Source organism: Piliocolobus tephrosceles, chromosome 1, assembly GCF_002776525.5.
Source record: "Piliocolobus tephrosceles isolate RC106 chromosome 1, ASM277652v3, whole genome shotgun sequence".
Taxonomy (NCBI): Eukaryota; Metazoa; Chordata; class Mammalia; order Primates; family Cercopithecidae; genus Piliocolobus; species Piliocolobus tephrosceles.
This window is the reverse complement of record NC_045434.1, coordinates 173,549,581-173,569,489: the sequence shown is the minus strand read 5'-3', so window position 1 is coordinate 173,569,489 and position 19,909 is coordinate 173,549,581. Positions and strand designations below refer to the sequence as shown.

Genomic DNA, 19,909 nt, shown 5'->3' with positions numbered 1-19,909 from the left:
CTGGAGCTCAGGGCTTGTGTTTAATAAAAGATTAATGAAATTGTCAAATTGACCTTGTCAGTGTCTGCTCAATCCAATTACATGACTGTGGCCCCCGTGAATGGGGTTAAAACAGGGGTGCACATGAGAGACACCAAGACAGCAGATATGAGGGAGATGGCGGCCACCCAGGAAACCCTGAAAGGAAGGCAGTGCTGCCCAAGTCCCAGGCCCTGTCTAAGAACTGCTTGACACTCCCAGGGATGCAGCGTCCCATTACTCTGCAGAGACGGCAGCTGAGCATCCACTAGACAGGGATGCTTGGTACCGTCAACTGATACCCACATGGTGCCAGGCTCTGTGCAGGGCACAAGACTCGTGGTGACCAAGACACAGTCCCTGCTCTTGAGCACTTCTGGTCTGGTAGGTGACACAGAGAGGGAAACAAAGAGAATTTAGCAAAGTGAGCAGTGCCCTGATTGATGGCAACCCAGAGAAGGCACACAGTGATCAACCTGGACTCAGGGAGTTTCCAGAAAGATGGTTCCTGGGCTGAGAAGTGACCCAGGAGCTGGCCTAGAATAGAGAGAGATGGGGAGGGTGGGAGAAGGGAGAGCCATTCTTAAGGGACAGGCAGGTTTCAGTCAGGAGGACTGTGAAGCAATGCTGTGTAAAGCAGCTGAGGTTGTGGAGAAGTTTATTCGTGGTAGAAAAGGTTGGGGTGAGGGTGCTGGGTCCACAGTGGGAAGCACAGAGCAGCTCTGGCACTGGAGAGGAGAGGTTGGGGCCCAGTGGGGTCACAGGATGAAGGGTATGGTGAGTCTGCAAGGGCAGTTTTCCAGAGAATGAGCCTTAGCAGTCCTCTGTGTATGCGGCACTCAGCCTCCCCTAGAATGGTCTGCAGAGCCTGGATCATGTGGACATTTGAGGAAGCCAGAGCATCAACTACAGCTTGACCAATTCAAGGCTCTAAGGAGGACCCTAAGGAAGAGGCTAGGTGCAGAGCTGCTCCCTCTCTGCTCGGCCAGTAGCACTTAGTCTTAGTATCGGGGCCTGCCTGCTATTCCCTCTCATCTGGGATAATGTTTCCTGGAATCTTTCAACTGAATAGCCCTTTTCATTTTACTGAGTTTACTTACATCCCTTCGACAACTGGATCTGCAACATAACACTGTGCAATGGATATCTTCATTCTTCCCATTTTACAGCTGAGGAAACTGAGGCTTAAGGACACCAAATGCCCCTACCCAAGGCTTGTTCATAATGGAAGTACGACTCATGTGTATTTATTCTGAATTTAAATCTTGTGCTCATCCCATTACTATAACATGATCTTTGGGGAAAGAAGGTCGAAAGCTGGATGTGTTGGCATGAATCATCAGTGGGGATGAACAGACCCCGGGAGGCCCTCACTTGATAGGCCATCATCTGTCTTACTTTGAGAGAGAAGCCTGCCAATTGCATTTCTAGGGCTCAATGGGGACCCCCAAACATGAGAACTACGTTTGGATGTTGTTTTCAAACAAAGTAACTCATGTTTAGCCAAGGATTCCTATCAAAACAAGTAATTCTCCATGGCCCCTCCACAGTGTCCCCCAGTGAGGACAAATCTCCAGTCCCCTCCCAGCCAGCGGTATCACTGTCCACCCACTCAGCCAAGCCAGAAACTGGGGAGTCATCATTGGGTCTTCCTCTTCTCACCTTCTACCTCTAATCAGCAAACCATGCTGGTTTACCCCAAATATACAATTCTACTTTCATCTGCCCCACACACCCCTTCAATCTCTTGGCCCCTGCCTTTGCTCCAGCCTTTCACATTTCTTGCCAGGACCATTAAGCCCCTTCTTTTCTGTTCTTCCTAACTCCAGTCTCACCCCTTCCTATTCATCAACTATAATTCCATCAAAGTGGTCCTTCTGAAACACCAATCTGACCATGTCGTTTCCTGGCTCAACACTCTTCAATGACTCCTTGTTGCCACCTCAAAGTGAAGTCCACTTCCTTAGCCAGCCTATGATGCCTGTGTGCCCCAGCAGGCCCTGGCCCTGACCACCTGTGCAGGTCCTCTAGCAGGCCCTGCTTGGACCCCATGCTTCAGACCCTACACTGAAGCTCTTGTATTGCTGAAGAGACACTGATATTTTTCAGTCACTCATTCATGATTCAACTTTTCAGCGCCTATGATTGCTAGACACTTTTCTAGGTATTGCTCTTAGGAAACTTACAGTTTAGCTGAAGATGGGATGAGACAATATTCAGAAAAACACAACAGGATGAGAGGAAAATAAAGCAAATAAAGCAGAGGAAAAGGACGAAAGCATACCCTGAGATGGGGTGTGTACTGGTTCAGACAATGTGGACAAGGACAACCTTTCTGAAGAGGAAGACGTGAACAAAGAACTGAAGGAAGTAGGGGTAGCCTGAGGATTGTTGCAGGGAGAGGACTTGACGAGCACAGACCTTGCCTCATACTGCTCCCTCTGCCTGTAGCACCACCCCATACCCCTCCTCAGACCCAGCTCTCACCTAAGAATCAGCATAGCAGTTGCCTCCCCTGAGACACTCAAGGAGAACCAACCAGTCCTTCTTGATGTCCCTGAGTGCCCCACATGGCTTCAATCCAGCCCTGTAACACCCATCCCTTCAATCATTCATTCATTCATTTCTTGAACAAAAACTGCTTGACTAGTTCCTAGGTGCCAGGCCCTGTGCTATGCCTTGGGATGCATTTGTCACTTCCCCCTTCCCTGTGCCCATGAGTTCCTAGGAGGCAAGAGGGACTTTCTCTGCTCTACCTCATTATCCTGGTGCCTGTGCAGCACCTAGCCCAGAATGGCTTCAGGTGAGTATTTGCTGAGTGAATAAACATTTGAGATCATTTTATTGAAATACTTCAGAGTAAATTTGGAGACAGGCACTCCTCTACTCAAGAGTAATTTAATAACCACAAAAGCCTTTAACACAGTGGGGAGGGAAAAAATGTGTGTTTCCTTTATTGCCGCTGTTAAAATAAATGGCATTTTAAATAAATATAGCATATAGAATGTGGCCACATGATGAAATAAATAAATATCTGGTGAAATTATGCATTGCAAAGCAGACTTTTCTGGTCTTTTGGTTATTAAATTTAATCACTTTTGAGCTGTGCCTCTACTCTTTTTTCCTAGAGGCAGGTATGCTTTTGATTAAAATGTGGGCCCCAGAGCACTTTCACAGGGGAAGGCTGAGCTACATCCCTTGAGGAACTGCAGTGGAGCAAGCCAACAGGATAACAGGGCCAAGGCAACAGCCATGATTTGCTTCTTACTTGATGGACATGTTTATCCCCAGATAGAGTGCACAGCAGTCACGGGGCATATGGAAATCTTGCAATTAAAGCAAACTCTAATTAGAGACTACATATTTAAAATACAAAGGAAGTTTGGAGTGGCAGCCACTCTGGTTGGCTCTGAAATGTGATTATCCTACTTCAGTCCCTGTGCTGACTGGATTACAAGGAGGGAAACGCATCATGTTGCCACACATGGTTTCTTGTGGTTGAGGAGGGGGAGATCTCTGACTTCAACAGACTTGGATTTGAATCCTGGCTCTGCCCATTATTACCCCACTGGCCTCAGCATCCACATCTTCATAATGGGAATGATGACAACTATACCATAGGGCCAAAGAAAAATCAAGTAAAGGCTTTGTGGGGACTCAGTTCAGGGAGTTTATTGACCAGTTGGGTGACTTACGTTGCCAAGTGACTTGACCCCTGCCCCCATCTATCCAGCTCAAGAGTGTGCCTTGCCTAGGAGCCAGAGGGGAGAGACTGGGAGGGATGAATTTTTATTACATCATTCATCGTGCCCTTGGGGCTGAAGGAATGGGCTTCTTCTCGACCTTTGTAAGTACCTGAGCAATCAATTTTATGTGTCCACAAGGGGTGGGAACCTGGGATAAGCTGTGTCTCCTTAATTCAAACAGTCCTCAGGAGCAAGGTGGTGGGTCAGTCCCAGGTCAGTGGAAGGGCTGGGGCGAAGGTACTGATAGCAACTCTTGTTAGCTCTGGGGTTCTGGCCTACAGCTGGCATTTCCTGAGCTTGGGCAGGGGTCAAGAGACGAATTTGGAACTGTCCCTGCCTTCAAGAAAAAGTCACTGTCTAGTCAGGAAGACAGGTAAGAAGGGGCACAGAAGTGCATAGCACCAACTCATATTCCTATCATATTTTACAGCTCACAAAGTGCCTTCAACTGATCCCTCATTTAATCCTCTCAAGAGCCTGTGAGGGAACAGTAACCCCCTTCTGACTCTCAGCTTCAGGCCAGGTCTGTCTTTCAGCTACACAGAAGAGCAGGCGCAGACAGTGCAGTGCCCCATCCCCACACACCCGGCACCCTCCCAGGGCAAATAAATCAGTACTTTTTTGCTTTTTGCCTTTTTCTCTTCTGGTCTCTTTTTGGTTTATTTGTCTTAAACACTTTACTGAAGCCTCTTTTTCACTCTTCCCCACACCACTCCTGATAAGGGCTGTCCCACAGTTGGCATGTGTCCTTCCTGCCTGAGTGTTTATACTCTGATTGTGCATTTATATGTCTATAAACAATCCATAATAGGTTCTGCACATTTAAAATTTTACATACATAATCACAGACTCTGTTTCACTCTGCCACTTGCTTTCTTACTATACATTATGATTTTCAGATGTATTTATGCTGATATATACTCCCGTAGTTCATTTTTTCGTTTGCTGTATGACATTTCACTCTATGATGAAAGTCAATGTGTGTGTGTGTGCGCGTGTGCGCGCGTGCGCGCATGTGTGTGTGTGTACACGTATGTGTGTGCGTGCATGCATGCAGGTAATTATCCATTGGTGGGCATTGGCTTCCACTTTTCCACTTTTTCTACCATCCTGCATTGCTTTACATGGGAAGGAGGATTCAAGGTGAATCTTGAAATGGCTAGAATCCAACCAGGGGAAGAGAAACACTTCTCTTTGCCATATAGCACAGGGCCTGACACCCAACTGGCTCTCAGGCATTGCTGATTACTAGAGGCATTGAGACTTTGACGAAAAGAAGAGTGGACCTGGTCTCAGAAGGACTTGCATTTGAATCTTGACCCTCTCCCTTTTTAGCTGTGTGACAATGGACAAATAATCTAACCTCTCTGGGCTATGGTATCTTCATCAGAAGAAATATAGACTATAATGCCAAGTCCCAAATACTCTTGTTATGATTAAATGTATGAATTATTTGCTGTAGCTTCTGACATACAGGAGTTCAACAAGGCTAACTGAATAATTTTCTGATTCTAGGCTGGGGAAACAGTGTGGGGAAAGCATCGGCATGCTCCTGTTGGCTGCCCTTCTCACTCAAAATGAATGTGGGAATGAAAGAAAAAGAGGAATAAAACAAGGCAGCTTATAAGCATAATTTAAAACCTAGAAGAGTGAAACTTACCTCCAAATCTGGCCATAGTTCCATTCCATCTGTGGTTTTGATTGGCCAACACTGGAAATCCCAGTAGGGTCTACTTGGCACTGGACTGGGCTCTTTGGAGGGCAGCCCCACCCTGCAAAGCCTCCACCTGCCCTCCTGGGCCCTGTGGAGGGCAGCAACAGGCTGGGCTACACAGTGTTAAATCCCTTTTTCTCAAGAGATTGAAGCCAACGAGGTTTTCTGCATAAATAACCAATAAACACCTCCCAAATCTCCTTAGCTCAGAAAAGTGCATGAATCAGCAAAATGAAAATAATTTAAAGACCCATTGGAAAAAAGAACTCCAGATTCTTTTCTTCCACCAGCATTGACAGCCTCTCAGTAGTGGCTGTCATTCTTCATATCCAGGGCCAGGTGCTTCCCACTAGTTTTGGAAAAGACTGTATCAGAGGCTGGAATCTGCTCCCTGATGGAAGGGAGAGGTGGGGGCAGGGGAAGAAGGAAGACTGTAAAAATCTACCTTCCCACCTGGAGTGCTCTGAGGTTTCCTAACCCTGACTTGGGTCATGGATGCTGTCAGGGCCACACCACTTGTGGAGGTTGTGGAGTAGGGACCTTTACACACATATTACACTTGAGCTTGTATAACTGAGGCTCATAGGAAGGAAGTGACCAGCCCAAAGGCTCCCATAGGTGGAGTGTGACGTCCCTAACTAAGTGCTCATGATCCCTGCTTCTATCACTCTGGCGGGAGGGCAGTACCTGTTAGTGAGCTCCGACTACATACCTGCCGTGGGATGGGCACTTTAGCAACAGCCTTAAATGTTGACATTGTTATTCTTGTACTGAAGGTAATACATCAGCTCCTTGTTGCTAATAAATCTCAGGACTCAGAAGGTTGTATGACTTAGCCAAGGTCATGTTCCTGAAACCCATACTCTTTTACTCCACATCCCATGCTGTTCCCACGGTATCAGGGAGGTGGCTCAGGAAAGACCTGACAGAGACATGTCCAAACCTGAAATGTACCCTCTTCCCCCAGACACATTTTATCTCCCCCCTGGACATAGGATGGATGCTGTATCTGACACACCTCCGTGGGCTGAATGGTTCCAGGGTCCAGGAGCTGCATGAAGGAGGTACTGCTCTAGATATGGCTGCCCTGGGCACTCCCCATCTGCACCATTGCATTGTGGTGCTCATAGTCAGGTTCCCACCTGGCAGCGCCAGCACTTAAGGAGGAAGAGGGGTGAGCATCTACCCTCATCATCTCTCACCTGTTATTCCCCCAATAGCCTTCTCAACTCCTTCCTCTCCCTCCAAACCATTCACCATTCTGATGCCAGCATCATTTTTCTAAGGCACAAAGCCCCACCCTTCAGTGTGTCCATGGTCTTCAGAGTCTAGCAGCTCAGCCTGGAACCAAGGCCCTCCATGACCCAGCCTCTACCCACCTCTCCAGCCTCATCTCCCACTACCAGCTTCACTTTCATACCTTGAAACATCTGAACTCATCCTACCCTCTTCCACCTCTTGCCCATAGCTCACAATAATTATAAACATTTATGTAGTGCTTACTATGTGCTAGGTATAGTTATAAGTGGATTTTTAGATATTGACTTAATGCTTACAGAAACATGAAGCCTTCCATTTTATGGAAGAGGAAACTGAGTCCCAAACCAAATAAGTAACTAGCCTGAGGTCACAGAGTTGGTAAGTGGTGAAGCCCATAGTCATATTCTGACAGTGAGAGGTCAGAGTTCTCAAACTTAACTACGGCCAAATCCTTTCCTTCTTTCTTGACTTGGTGATGGCCTATCAAACCCATGAGAACAAGAGAAGAAGGCCTCATGACCCCCTCATGGAGGGCTCCCTTGATCCCTCAAGGCCTTATACCCCGAGGCAGAAATAACTTCTTTGGTGTTTATTTCCCATAGTGTTTCCTCACCAGGGACCAGGCTTCTAGGGAGAGGTCCATGCCATCCGTACTGGCTCTGTACTGGGCCTGCGGACTCAGAGATCAACACAGGGTGGTCCCCACCTTAAAGGGCTTAGTCCACGGAGAAAGATAGACACACAATGACGGGACAGCTTGATGAGGCTCTACCAGAGGTCACAAGAGGTGCCACAGAGCAGGGGGAGGGGTTCCAACCCAGGCTGGAGATGGAGCACAAAAGATCTCCTGAAAGGAGGAGAAGAAGCAGGTCACAGAGCAGAGGAGGCAGGAGAAGTCTCAGATGGAAAAAATAGCTTATGACAATGTTGAGAGATCTAAGGTAGGATCTAGCCTGATCATTAAGATACCAGACACTGGAGTCACACAGGTTTAGATGCCAGTTCTGGCTCCTCCAGGTCATAGCTGTGCCACCTTGGGCAAATTACTTAACCTCATTAAATCAGTTTCCTCATTTGTGAAATGCAGATGGTAATAGTACCTGCTTCACAGGGTTGTGTGAGAATTAAAAGGTGAACAGTGCTACCTCATAGTAAACGTTCAATAAATATTAGTTAATTAAAAAATATCACCATATCTCTTGCACCTAACACAGAGTAGGGGTTTAGCAAACATGTATAGAGATGAATTACACAATCCTGCCTGCAGTTCACTGACAGCCTTGTGAGGAAGAGGAAGCTAAATTAATGTTACAATACAATCCTCTGAGTGTTACGGTATAGGGAAGACGGGCTGGGAATGAAGGATGGAGGAAGACTTGGAAAACTAGAGAGGGGAGAGAATCCTTTAGGAATAGATGGTAACAGGCTCTTAGAGGGAATGATATTTGATTTGAGCCTTCAAGCCCAGAGAGGATAGTTTTTTTTTTTTTTTTTTTCTCCCATGGTTAATGATCTAAAAGAGTGACAAGAATAAGTTACAGCCCCAGACTGAGCAGGGCCAAGCAGCTGAAGGTAGAGAGGCAGAGGAGTGGGGGGAAAGTGTAAAGCTTGAGGGTGCTCCACAGGGGCAGGACAGTGTGGATAGTGCAAGGCCATTTGTAACTGGGCTGACGTATGGCTGATTCCAGAAAATTATTTAAATTGAGTCACTCTTTTCCCAGAGGTGGGAGTAGGGTAAGGTTTATGTGAGGTGGAACTGGGGTATAGTGTAAGAGACCCCCTACAGTCCCCGTGATCACTGCAATTCAGACCCTAACGTCTCCAGAAATGATCTCAACATGGAAACCTCATTTCTGCTGAGTGCTGGCCATAGCTGCAGGTGGCAATGAATGAGAAATGCTGAGGAATCAATGGCAGGGAACCAAGGACAACGATGCAGGGAACGCCACCTTGGCAGTTGTTCCCTGTGTGGCTTCTCTGGCGGCTGCTGCAACAAGGCCGATGGGGTCCAGTGTGACTGTTGGCAATATGGGCTCACTAAGGATTTCTGGGTGAACTTTAGGTGCCTATTCCAGGGGTGAGGAGGGTCCCTGGCCCAGACTCCTCACAGAACAATCAGTGTGGGGGTGACCCAGGCCCTGGATATTTATTACCTTCCTCTCCCCATTTCAGCACTGCCCAGATCAGGAACCCCTGTGGTCTGACACTAGGCAGCGGCCAAGGCCTGGGCTGCCTGAGCTCACCAGGGACAGAGCTGTCTTCCCAGCACTGGGACTGAGCCTTGATGACCCCAGGGTTTGCTTCTGCTCCATTGCTCTCCCTCCATCTGTAGGGTCCTTCCCTGTTATCCAGGCCTGGATTGGGCCCCAGTCTCCTAACAGGTCTTTGACTTTTGTCATTTATTCATTCAATAACTTTTTAATGAGTGTGCACTATATGCCAGGTTCTGGGAATGCAGCAGTGAACAAAACAGAAACCAAGAGACTAAAGTGGATGGTGAATGGAATTATGATACAGTTTGTGAATTATTCAGATCAGGCACATAAGAAGAACAGAGAGAAATTATTCAGATAAGAGGAACAGAGACAAAGAAAAGTGATCACTTGGCCTAAGTACTGGTCAATACATCTGGTTATTGTTTGTTTATTTGGGGTGGGTGGGTGGGCACTGGTGAATACGGAGGGGTTGGGGGGTCTTTTGTATTTTAAACACAACTTGTAAAGAAGATCTCGACCAGCTGAAATGTTGGGCTGAAACCAATAAGATGAAATGGAACAGGGACGAATGCAAAGTCCTGTATTTCATTTAAGAAATACACTTGAAAATTTTACACAATTAAAGGGTGGGGAGGTCTAAAGAGCTGTCAGGATAAAAAAGGAGAGGAAAAAAAGAACAAAAAGATTTCACATTTACTGAAGGCTGGAACTGGGGTCGAGTGGGGACTGTAGGTGTGGCTGTAGTCAGGACCTACTGACTGTAGGTCAGTATGATTACCCAACAACTGCACAATGAGCAGGGGGACTGGGGTTGGGAGACTTTAAGAAACTTGTTCAATTTCCTCTAATCTAATAAATAGTGAACGCAGGGTTTGAATTCAATGTTAGTCTCACTGGCTCCACAATTGATGCTCTTTCCCTTATAACATAATAAATGAAAGGGACAAGTATCACGTTAGCCAAAAAGAGAGAATAGGGGACTGGTAACATTTCCTTCACCACATACTGTCAATATTACCTTACTGAGCCTTATTGGCTCAATATGAGACGATTCTTTTGCTAAAGATGCTAATTCAAAGTCCGAGAGTAAGAGGTGACATCTTGCTGATCAAACTCTTCCTGGAGCACCAGGTCCAGTCCTGAGTCTCATCTACAGGGGCGGATCCATAAAAGAGCAACCAGGATGGTCAGAGTTCTCAGGATTAGGGAACTAAGAGGTACCGAATGCCTAGAATGCTTTGTTCACATTATCTTACTTAACTCTTGACATAATCCTGTGAGATAGATATTACTATTCCCGTTGTCAAAATGGGAAAACTGAAGCTCAGAGAGGTTAAGAATTTGTTCAAGGTCACACACCACTAAGTGGAAGAAACAGGATTTGAACACATGGCTGTCTAAATCCACACTCCCCACTCTTTCGCATGTAGCCTTCCACACACGAGAAATGGTGAAGCAAAATTTGAGCTATTTATTAGTTAGTGAGGAGAAATGACAGTCACCTTCAACTCTACAAAGGGCTGTGAGTGGAAACATTCTGTGTGGCTTGAAAGAGAAGAATTTGAATGACTTGGAAAGTCTCAGGGAGGTAGATTTTTAGCTCAATGGAATAATATTTTACTGATGGCAATAACTGGATGGACTCTTGGGTAGGAATATGAATTCCTTGTGCTTGGAGGTATTCAAGCATGGTCTGGAATGATATTTGCTTACAATGGGGAGGAGATTTGGGTGGAAAACCTCAAAGTTCATCTTTGATCCTTAGGTTCTATGAGCCTATGAAGCTGCCTGGCAGAAAGGGATCAATCACTTCAAAAGAGTGAAAATATCTATTGTCTATTTGCAGACATATAGGCAAAAATTATATGCCCAGGTTAACACATTGGTCCATGAGAAAACTAAACACAGAAAATGAAATGGATTCTGCTGAAATTACTTACAGGTTTTAAAGAAGTTTTCCTTTTCTACAAACAAGTAGCCAAACTCTGGAAAGATATGCAGTCTTGACTATAATAAAATAAAACATAACAAGGTGCTATTTTTCACCTATTAAGTGGGCAAAATAATTTAAAAAGTGGTCATACCCATTATATGTATCAAGAGTGATAAAATGTCATTCCTTTTGACCCAGGTACAACCACTCTTAAGAAAACGAGGGAAAATAAAAAGAGAAAACATTGTGAAACAGAAAAATCTTCATCTGGGTTTATTTATAAAGAGTCTAAAACTCCAAGGAAGTTGTAAATGGGCCCTTGGGTGGCAGTGAGTAGGGGCTGAGGTAGGTGAGGGGAGCTGGCAGCTGAGGAGTGAGCTAGTCAGCATGCGTGGGGGAAACCCCCCATGTACGGAGAACTATGGGATAAGAAGATGTCCAGAGAGCCAAAGGTGGGTATGAAAGCCTAGGTCACTGCGTATGGGGTCAGCAGGTTAGGAGGAGCACACTTCAGTGAGGAATGAACAGGTGTAGGGAGAGAAGAGAGGAGAGGAAGCCCAACATTTACTCTGACGCCATTTAGCCCCTCTCTTGCTGGTGCACATTAATTACACTCTCACTACTCCTAATAACCCTATAACTAGACCTTATTTCCTCCATTTTGTAGATGAAGAAGCTGGTGTTAAGAAAGACGAAGTAACTTGCCTCGTCTGTTTTTAAGTGCTAGAGTTGGGAACTAAAGTCGCATGCATCTGCCTCCTAACTCTAGCTCACTTTGCTCGTGTGTGTGATGAAAAGTGTGCAGCCAGGCCCTTCACAAACCCCTGATCTGTGGGTTAGGGTTTGGGCAGCTGACCAGGTGGTTTACTCAATTGCAGCTTTATGTCGGTCCACTTTGTGGATGTTAGAACTGATAGTTATGAATTTTATGGAGCAATGGTGAAACATGTTAAATGCAAAGGGAAGGATACAAAGCTGACTATGTGCTATAATCACAGGTATGGAAAATACATATTTTCACCCTTGAAAAAAGACTACATGAGATACATCCGAGTGCTTTCAGCAGGGCAGTTTGGAAGGTATTTCCTATTTTTGGCAATATTTCCATAAAGTAGTTTTCCACTATAATTACAAAAAAATCGCAAGTTAGAAATGCCTGCAGGAAGCATACAAGCACCTAAAAGTCACCAATATACTTTCCTAAGCAAGGAAATAAAGCCAACCCCCATCTTTCTGTTTCACCTGGTATCAGAAAACTTGTTGCCGGGGCTTCTGAAGACAGTGCCCAAACCTCATTGATTTAGGTCCTGCCAATTCAGTATTGACAGTCCTCTCCTACACAACTCACTGGCCTGGCACAAGAATCGAAAGAATCTAAGTGTACAAGCGAGGGAAAAATCATTTGAGCCTAGACAGAAAGTCACCTTCTGCATTGTGTCCAGCTGAACAGCATTTGGTGGCCATGAAGAGGAATTCTAAACAGGTGTTACGGCAGTCTCAGTTACTTAAGAAGAAATCTACTCTCAATTTCAAGTATCCTCAGGCATATTAGAAAGACCATCAGTTTGTTGGCTCCCCATCCATTTTTTTTTTTTTTTAACATAGGGAACACTCTTATTCCTTCATTTTAATGAAGGTCTTCTAATGACTTTAACTGGTATGTTTCAAAAGTGACATCTGTGTTAAAATACACGTTCCCAGCCTCATCCCAAACCTACCCAATCAGGCTCTCCAAGCCAAAGAACAGGAAATGTGTATTTTAAGCACCTCAGCCAACTCTTAAGATTGGGCAAGTTTGGGAAACACTCTACCAAACAAAATGAATTTGAGTTTTTATATGTATTTGGATGTAATAAAACTGTGAATGTTTATAACCAGTACTATCATTCCTAGTCCCTCCAAATGGCCTGAATTAATAAGACTGATTTCCATTGACTAATACTTAGGTTGGGTTTCCCCTAAACATATCCTGAGACTATGTGACTAGACTCTCAGCCTAGACCATAATTTACCACTCATCTTTCAGGAAAGAGGTAAAAGGGCAGGTTTTTCACAGACCTGAGTTCCGATCCAGGTCCACTGCTGACAGCTCCAGGATCACGAGCAAGAAATTACTTAACCTTTTTTGAGCCCGTTTCTTCATTTGTATGGGTGTGAGAATGATGATCTTGCCCTCATATTACAATAACAAGGCACACCAGGTACACAACAGAGGCCAAACCGTCTCAGCCTAATTAGTGTGTGAAGCCTCCTGATTACATCAGAATTGGCTCTTACAAGCATGATTCCTTGTTGCCTCTACTTCTGATTTCATTCTGCCTTCTATGCTAAGGATAATAACGAACATCTGCAAGGGTCTTTGTGCTTTACAGAGCCCTTTTTTCAGATATTATCTAGGTTACTCTCCACAACAACCCTTAATTAGGGATCATTCTCTCCACACCAGAAGAAACAAGGCCCAGAAGTCAAGTGACCTGCTTGGAAGTGGCAAAGCCAGGATTTAAACCCAGATCCCATAATCTTTTAACTGCCCTGTTCTCTTGAATATATGCATCAAACACTACACAAAGCACTTTCACATATATCATAGCATTTTTATTGTAGTTATTTCCACAACTATTCCCCTACGAACCTAAAAGCACTTGTAAAGCAGGTACCATACTTTATCAGCCTTTAAGGAGAAATGCAGAGCCTCTGAGCGGGTGTTAGTATCTTTGTTATGCACAGAGAGAAAAGGGGATGAGCTCAACAAGGATGCAAAGTTTGTTTTCCAGCCTCTCACGCGCTCCACACAACTCATGCTCCAGCTTCCCCATGCCCTTAAATGAACATATCTTATCAAGTATTTATTGAACATCTATCTACTAAGTGTCAGAAACTTTACTTACCCTGTGAAATGAGTTAACATACTATGTTAAACACTTAGAAAAGTCTTGGCACATATTAACGATGTTTTTATTAATATTATTAAGTTATCCACACGGCCTATGAGGTAGGCATTGTTTTCCTCCTTATTGCTGATAAGAACTGTGAGAATAAGTTTAGTTAACTGAAAGTCAATTAAAATAAAAGTTCTCAAAGTGGCAGCCACCTCTCCTACTTATTCCAGTGACCCTGAGCTTTTGGTTACAGACTACCAATTAATGGATGAACCATTAGAGAAACCAGAGGCCACTTTTCTAACCAACAGTAACAGCCAATAATCAGAAATGAGTAACAGTTGCTAACATTTATTGAACACTTACGTTATCTCTAATCCTTGTAGCACCTCTGAAAGGTAGGTATTATCTCCTTTTTGTGAAATAGAAAATGGAAACTCAGAGAGGACAAGTTAAGCCCAAAGCAGGAAGGGGAGCCAGGCTTGGAATCTAGACGCATCAGCCCAAAGCCCTTGCCCTTTCTAATATGCCATGCATACTTCACAGGCATCACAGAAAGCAAAGTGCAAATCAACAGGAAGTTCTAATGTGGTTTGCCAGAATGTGTGCCAGGCACCTTAGAGACTCAGTAACTGAATAAAGAATGAGATAAAAATTATGTAACTTGAAAGAACATTTGAGATACAAGATAGGATGAAAGAACTGATATCAGGTAACAGTGCCCCTAGTTCCTGAATGTAACCCTATGCTCATCTAACATTATCACCCTGTCTTCACCCCTTTACAAAGATTGATTCAGGGAAGCTGAATCTCAGATCACCTCAAGTGAGAAAGGTGACTGGTCCAAGATCTGGCCTTTGAAGTCAGAGAAAGATATCTGCTTTTGAGACAGACCTTCACATCTGTAGAAAGCAACCATATCTCTTAGGAATTTTCTCTCCTTCGGCTGGAATATTCCTCCCCTGAAAGGAAGGGCATGCCAGGTGGCACAACACACTGGTCACCTCCACTGTATATGTAATATACTAAAGAAATGAGGATAAAGACTATCTACATCAAAGAATTAATGAAACTTTATTATAGAACAAAATAGAGGAACAGAGAAGTCCTTGGATGGTAAAAATATCCATTCAAATCCCAGTCAAGTGACAGGCAACTCAGGCAACCTTATCCCCCTCCAAGAAGAGTGTTTTCCCCATTCCCAGAAGGACACCAGTGCCAGGCTGCTCCTGAGTCTCAGCAAAGCCATCTGTCTTCTTTGGAGTGTCCACACTCAGAACAAGCCGCTGACCCCAGAGCCCAATGGATTCCTGCCCACACACCACCATGCATGGTGGGGTCTGATTTGGACGGCACCATCGCTCGCAAATCACATGCCACACAAGGAAAACACGAAAGCTTTATGAAAAATCCAAAGTTTATTGCAAATTGTATTTTGCTTCCCTTCGTTCTTCATTTTTACAGGATTTATTGATATCCATGATTTTTTCACAGATGTACTTGTTGACTTTGGAGAGTCTCTGTGCAATTTCAGTTTCATCCACAGTTTCTTGTGCTATTCTGTCATACAAACACTCTAGACAGGGAGAAGAAACAAGGCCAAGGATTAATGGTGAATTCGAGTAAAAACCTTTTAAGGAGGGTAAAAGAAAACGTGCCTCTCAACATACATCCCAAATACCAGTTCATGTATCTGGCATAGCTATATTTTAAAATTTGCAACACAGAATGTACTTAGAAAAGAGGAGCTATACACCGTAAATGTACACTTTAAAAGTAATGATGAAGCGCCACGTGCGCACCGCTCGGTGGGGCAGGATACTACTGGTTCCTCCCAAGCACCTGGAGGCCCCTCCCCAATTCTTTCCTCTCCACCAGAGATAACCATTCTCCTGAACTTTTGCTTTTTTTCTTCTGTTAGTGTTAACATGTGTATATATCCTTAAATAATATATGGTTTATTTTCCATTTTCAATCTTTTTATAAATGTGCCCATTCTATGCATCATCCTGACTTCCTTTTTTTTTACTCAAATGTTACAGTTTTGAGGTTTACTCATGAAAAATGTAGTTGTAGGTCATTTTCACTGATGAGTAGTGTTCTATTGTATGGCTCTGTCACAATTTGTTTATCCATTGTATCATCCGTGGATACTTGGTTTTGCAATTAAAAACACCCTGGCACATGCCTCTGGGGAATACATGCAAGAAATTCTCCCATATCAGCCTAGGCGTGGACTTGCTGAATGTTCAGATGTGTGCATATGCAACTTTATTAGGTGATGCCTGGTAAATTGTTTTCCAAAGTGGTTGTGCTGACTGGCACTCCTAGCAACAGTGTATGCAAGTAGTATTGGTTGCCCCATTTTAATAGTACTTGACATTGTCACATTATTAAGGTTCTGACAACCTGGTGGGTGTGAAGTAGTGTCTCACTGCTGCGATTACTAATGAGGCTCAGTACAGCCACTCTCTTACTGAGTCCACCATTTGCTGTGATAAAGCAAAAAGCCAGCTCCAGACAAGGTCTGGCTGGAGCCTGATTTCAACTGACTGCCTAGCCTGGGGACCTGGTGCAAATCATTGCCCTAGATTCTTCACCTCATAAGTAAGGATAACAAACTACAGAGCATTTTTTTTTAATGCTGCCATGAGGCATGTGGGATAAACATGTTGCCTTTTTCAAGTTGTAAAGAATACTACACCTGTATGGGGTTGTTTTGAGTATTTTATGTATTTACAACTATTAATTCCTAGGGCCTAACACAGTGTTTGGCACAGGGGCAAGCTTAAATAAATATATGTTAAATGACTGAATAAATGCTTTTCCAGGGAAACCTAAGGGAATACAAACAGTGTGGACAGAAGAGGACTAGGGTGTGGGTGGTGAATGTACCATGGGAGTGTGTAATAATGGGCAAACCCCCTGGGAACTCTTTGAGCCTGAGTTTTCTCAACTAAACAGGAATGACAATCCAACCTTGAGGAATTGCTATGGAGAACAAACAAAATCTTGTCATTAGCAAACCAGCTCAGAACAGGTAATTGTCTCAGAGATGCAGAATGTCAACACTAGAAGGGATCATGACGACTAACTTATGCTAATCTCTCCACTAACATATGAGAAGCCCGAGGCCTGGAGAAAGGGAGTAGGTATAGAGCAGAATCCACTGCTACCTCCCCATACGCTGAGCCCTTCCCTGGGCACAGAGCCAGCCAGTCTGCCTCCTGTTGCCATTCATGCTGCAGGTGCACCTCCCATAAGCGTTCTTTTTCTGAGGCACCTTTTTCTTTCCACCGAGAAGGGTTTTGCAGAGAAGCCTTTAAAAGCTTTTAATTGACCTCTACCCGTCACTTCCTGACTACTCCCAAGCCTGACTAATCCTCACTTCATCTTGTCTTTCATCTCAGTCCTTTCCATAAGGACTGAGAGACAAGAAGGTAGGAGGCCCTGTCTCTCCAGTCCCACCTCTGCTCTATTCATCATCCTTTTCAACCTATTCCACCTGTCAGTGACTTTGCTCATCTTTGCTTAAGTCCTTACCCTTCACCTGCCTAAGCTCTACTCATTCTTCCAGATTCAGCCTTCTTGAAACCTGGTATCAGATTGAATTAGGAGACCCCACTCCACCTAGAACGCTGTGCTTCCACACCTGTCTGGGTTTTTCTCTCTGTCAAAGCATGAATCACAATCTAATAAAACTGTAACCACACTGTCTCCCCCAACAGACTGGGACATTCAGGCATTCCCTCTCTACCCTTAGGCCAGGAGAAAACACACCCATAGCGACTTTGTCAGAACCTGAACCAAATGAGGGAGAAAAACTGTGATGAGAATTGCTTAGAAGTTGAGATATTCATATCTGATTCTAACCCTAGATGCTGTGCAACCTCTAGGGGGGGACTTCTCTGGGTCTCAGTTTCACTATCTACAAAAGTAGCATGTCAAGCCAGAGAATCCAAGAAGATTCCCCCAGCTCGGAAGTCTCTAATTGTCTGCAAGGTAATAATGGCAGGTAAAGTGGCAAAAGAGACAGAAGGAGAAGGCAGGAGAGTGGGCGTGGTGGCCCTTGGAGCCCCTAGCACTAATCAGGGAAGAGGTAGAAGGAGAAAGGTGCAAATGGAAGAAGGCTTTCGGAGGAGCCCCCGTAGAATTTCAATCATTCTCATTTCCTGTGGGTAACAGCACTGAACGAACAGCTTCTCAGGTTGATTAAAAGGCTTTCGTTAGACTCTAGATATTAATCACCTGCAGTTGCTGGGAATGTCTCCCTCTGCGAGGGAGCATTTGAGATTATTGCTTAATTAACAAGGTTTATAACAGTGCTAATGTGTCCTATTAAAAAAGTTATAAAAATTAACCAGAATGCAAAGCTGAGGCTCATTTAGAAAACTCAGACACTCCGCAAAAGGTCATTTGACCTTAATAGGTTTAACTGTCATTCTAGAGCTTGTCATTAGAGCAAGACTCTGCTTCAGTTCTCCTGCTTTTATCTTTCCAAAGCAGCATCAATGTTTGCCCCATCGCTCTGCTATCAGGTAAGGAATTACTTTAAAATCAAGAAAAAGAAGAAATCCTCACCAACTCTGTGAGCATAAAGGCTTTTCTATTTTTTTATATGGCAAATGTGACTACATGTGATAAAAACAGACAAAATAAATATAAACAATCTCAATCCAGCAGACAGCTTGCATGGGAAGAACCAGCCAAATGCAATCTGGAATAGCTCAAATAATTAGGCTAAAAACAGTGGTTATATCGTGGGATAGGAGACAGACATCAAACCTGCCTGTCTAGTAAAAAAAAGAAAAAATCAACATTATATTTCAGTAATACAAGAAACCTCTGGCGACAGCAGGTAGCCTGAAAGCCCAGTTCAGCTTGGCTGTCTCTAATCAGATGTATGGCCTTGGGCAAGTCAATTTCCTTCTCATCCATGTACATAGCAAGCATTTATAGGCAATAAGGGTTAGACAAGGTCCCTAGGAGGCAAGGATACAGTAAGAGAACTGAGGTAGGCACTGGGTGCTCTGAGATGAATGACAGACAGAAGCATCGACCCACCCTAAAAGGTCAGAGATGATTTCCTGAAGGAAGGCTCACCTAAGCAGATCTGGATGGTAAGCAGCAGTTAGCCAGGCAAGGCAGCACAGATGGAAGGTAGGTAGTGTAACCTGTGTTCCAGGCATCCGGAAAAGTATCTGCAAATTCCCCAAGGTGACGGGGAACAAGGCTTGCTCAGGGAATACGGCAGTTCACCATGGTAATAACTTAGAGTGCAGGGGGAATACTGCTGAAAAATAATACTGGAGATACAGCCAGAACCAGATTACAAAGGTGCTTTTCTGGCATGTTAAGAAGCTTACTCTTTAATAATGAACATTCTGAACAGGCTGTGACTGGGTGGTGGTCAAGGGATATCTGGTTTCTGAAGATTGCTCTGGTTACGTAACGGAGAGAGGAGTCTGGAAGCTGCCAGAGTAATGAAGGGGAGAAATGAGTGTGGGCTATGAGAAGGGCAGTAACTATGGAGAGATGCAGATGGTTCTCTCCATATTTGGAAAAAGGAGAGACATTTTAAAATGGCTTAGAAAATGGGGGAGTGGATCAGCAGTGGTTTAAGAGAGATTTGGGGCCAAACAGATGGGTAGTGAGGGATGTGGAGGAGTCAAGGATGAGGCCTGGGTGCCTGGCTGGTGGTACTACTCACCAAGACAGGGAACACAGAAGAGGCGAAGGCTTCACAGAGAAGGAGAGGAAGAAAGAAAGAGAAGTGAGCAGTGCAGTTTTGCCAATGTCATGTGGACATCTGTGAAGAGATAACCAGTGGGCACTTTGATACATAGATTAAGAAATCAGAAGTGTGAATTGAGTCAAATACACATTTGGGAGTCATCATCCATTGAATCAACAAATATTTATTGAGCGCTTACTATAGGCTAGCCCTGAACAAGATGCTCATAAAGTTTAATTCTAATGGAAGTGGGAGAAGAAAGAAAATTATCAAGTAAAAAAAGTAAATAGGAATGCTATGCAGAGATGTGACAGACAGCAATGGAGAGGCTACTTTAGACTGAGTGGCTGGGGAGGCCTCTCTCAGTGACAGGGAGGGAGGGCATGCAGATCAGGAGCAAGCGAGTAGG

General features: G+C 44.3%; 2 protein-coding genes across 8 annotated transcripts in view; both read right to left on the bottom strand.

The window, feature by feature from the left end:
• AGBL4 (ATP/GTP binding protein like 4) overlaps positions 1-19,909 on the bottom strand; it is a 1,474,608-nt gene that overhangs the window by 195,878 nt on the left and 1,258,821 nt on the right. The gene's annotated exons all lie outside the window — the stretch shown is intronic.
• BEND5 (BEN domain containing 5) overlaps positions 14,822-19,909 on the bottom strand; it is a 49,365-nt gene continuing 44,277 nt past the window's right edge. For 2 of the 3 annotated variants that reach the window (XM_023187723.1, XM_023187721.2), the window contains one exon: positions 15,165-15,342. In XM_023187723.1, coding sequence (XP_023043491.1) covers positions 15,185-15,342 — 158 coding nt within the window. In that variant the 3' untranslated portion in view covers positions 15,165-15,184. Of the gene's footprint in view, positions 15,343-19,909 lie in introns of all 3 variants that reach the window. The other variant, XM_023187724.1, reaches the window with a different exon arrangement.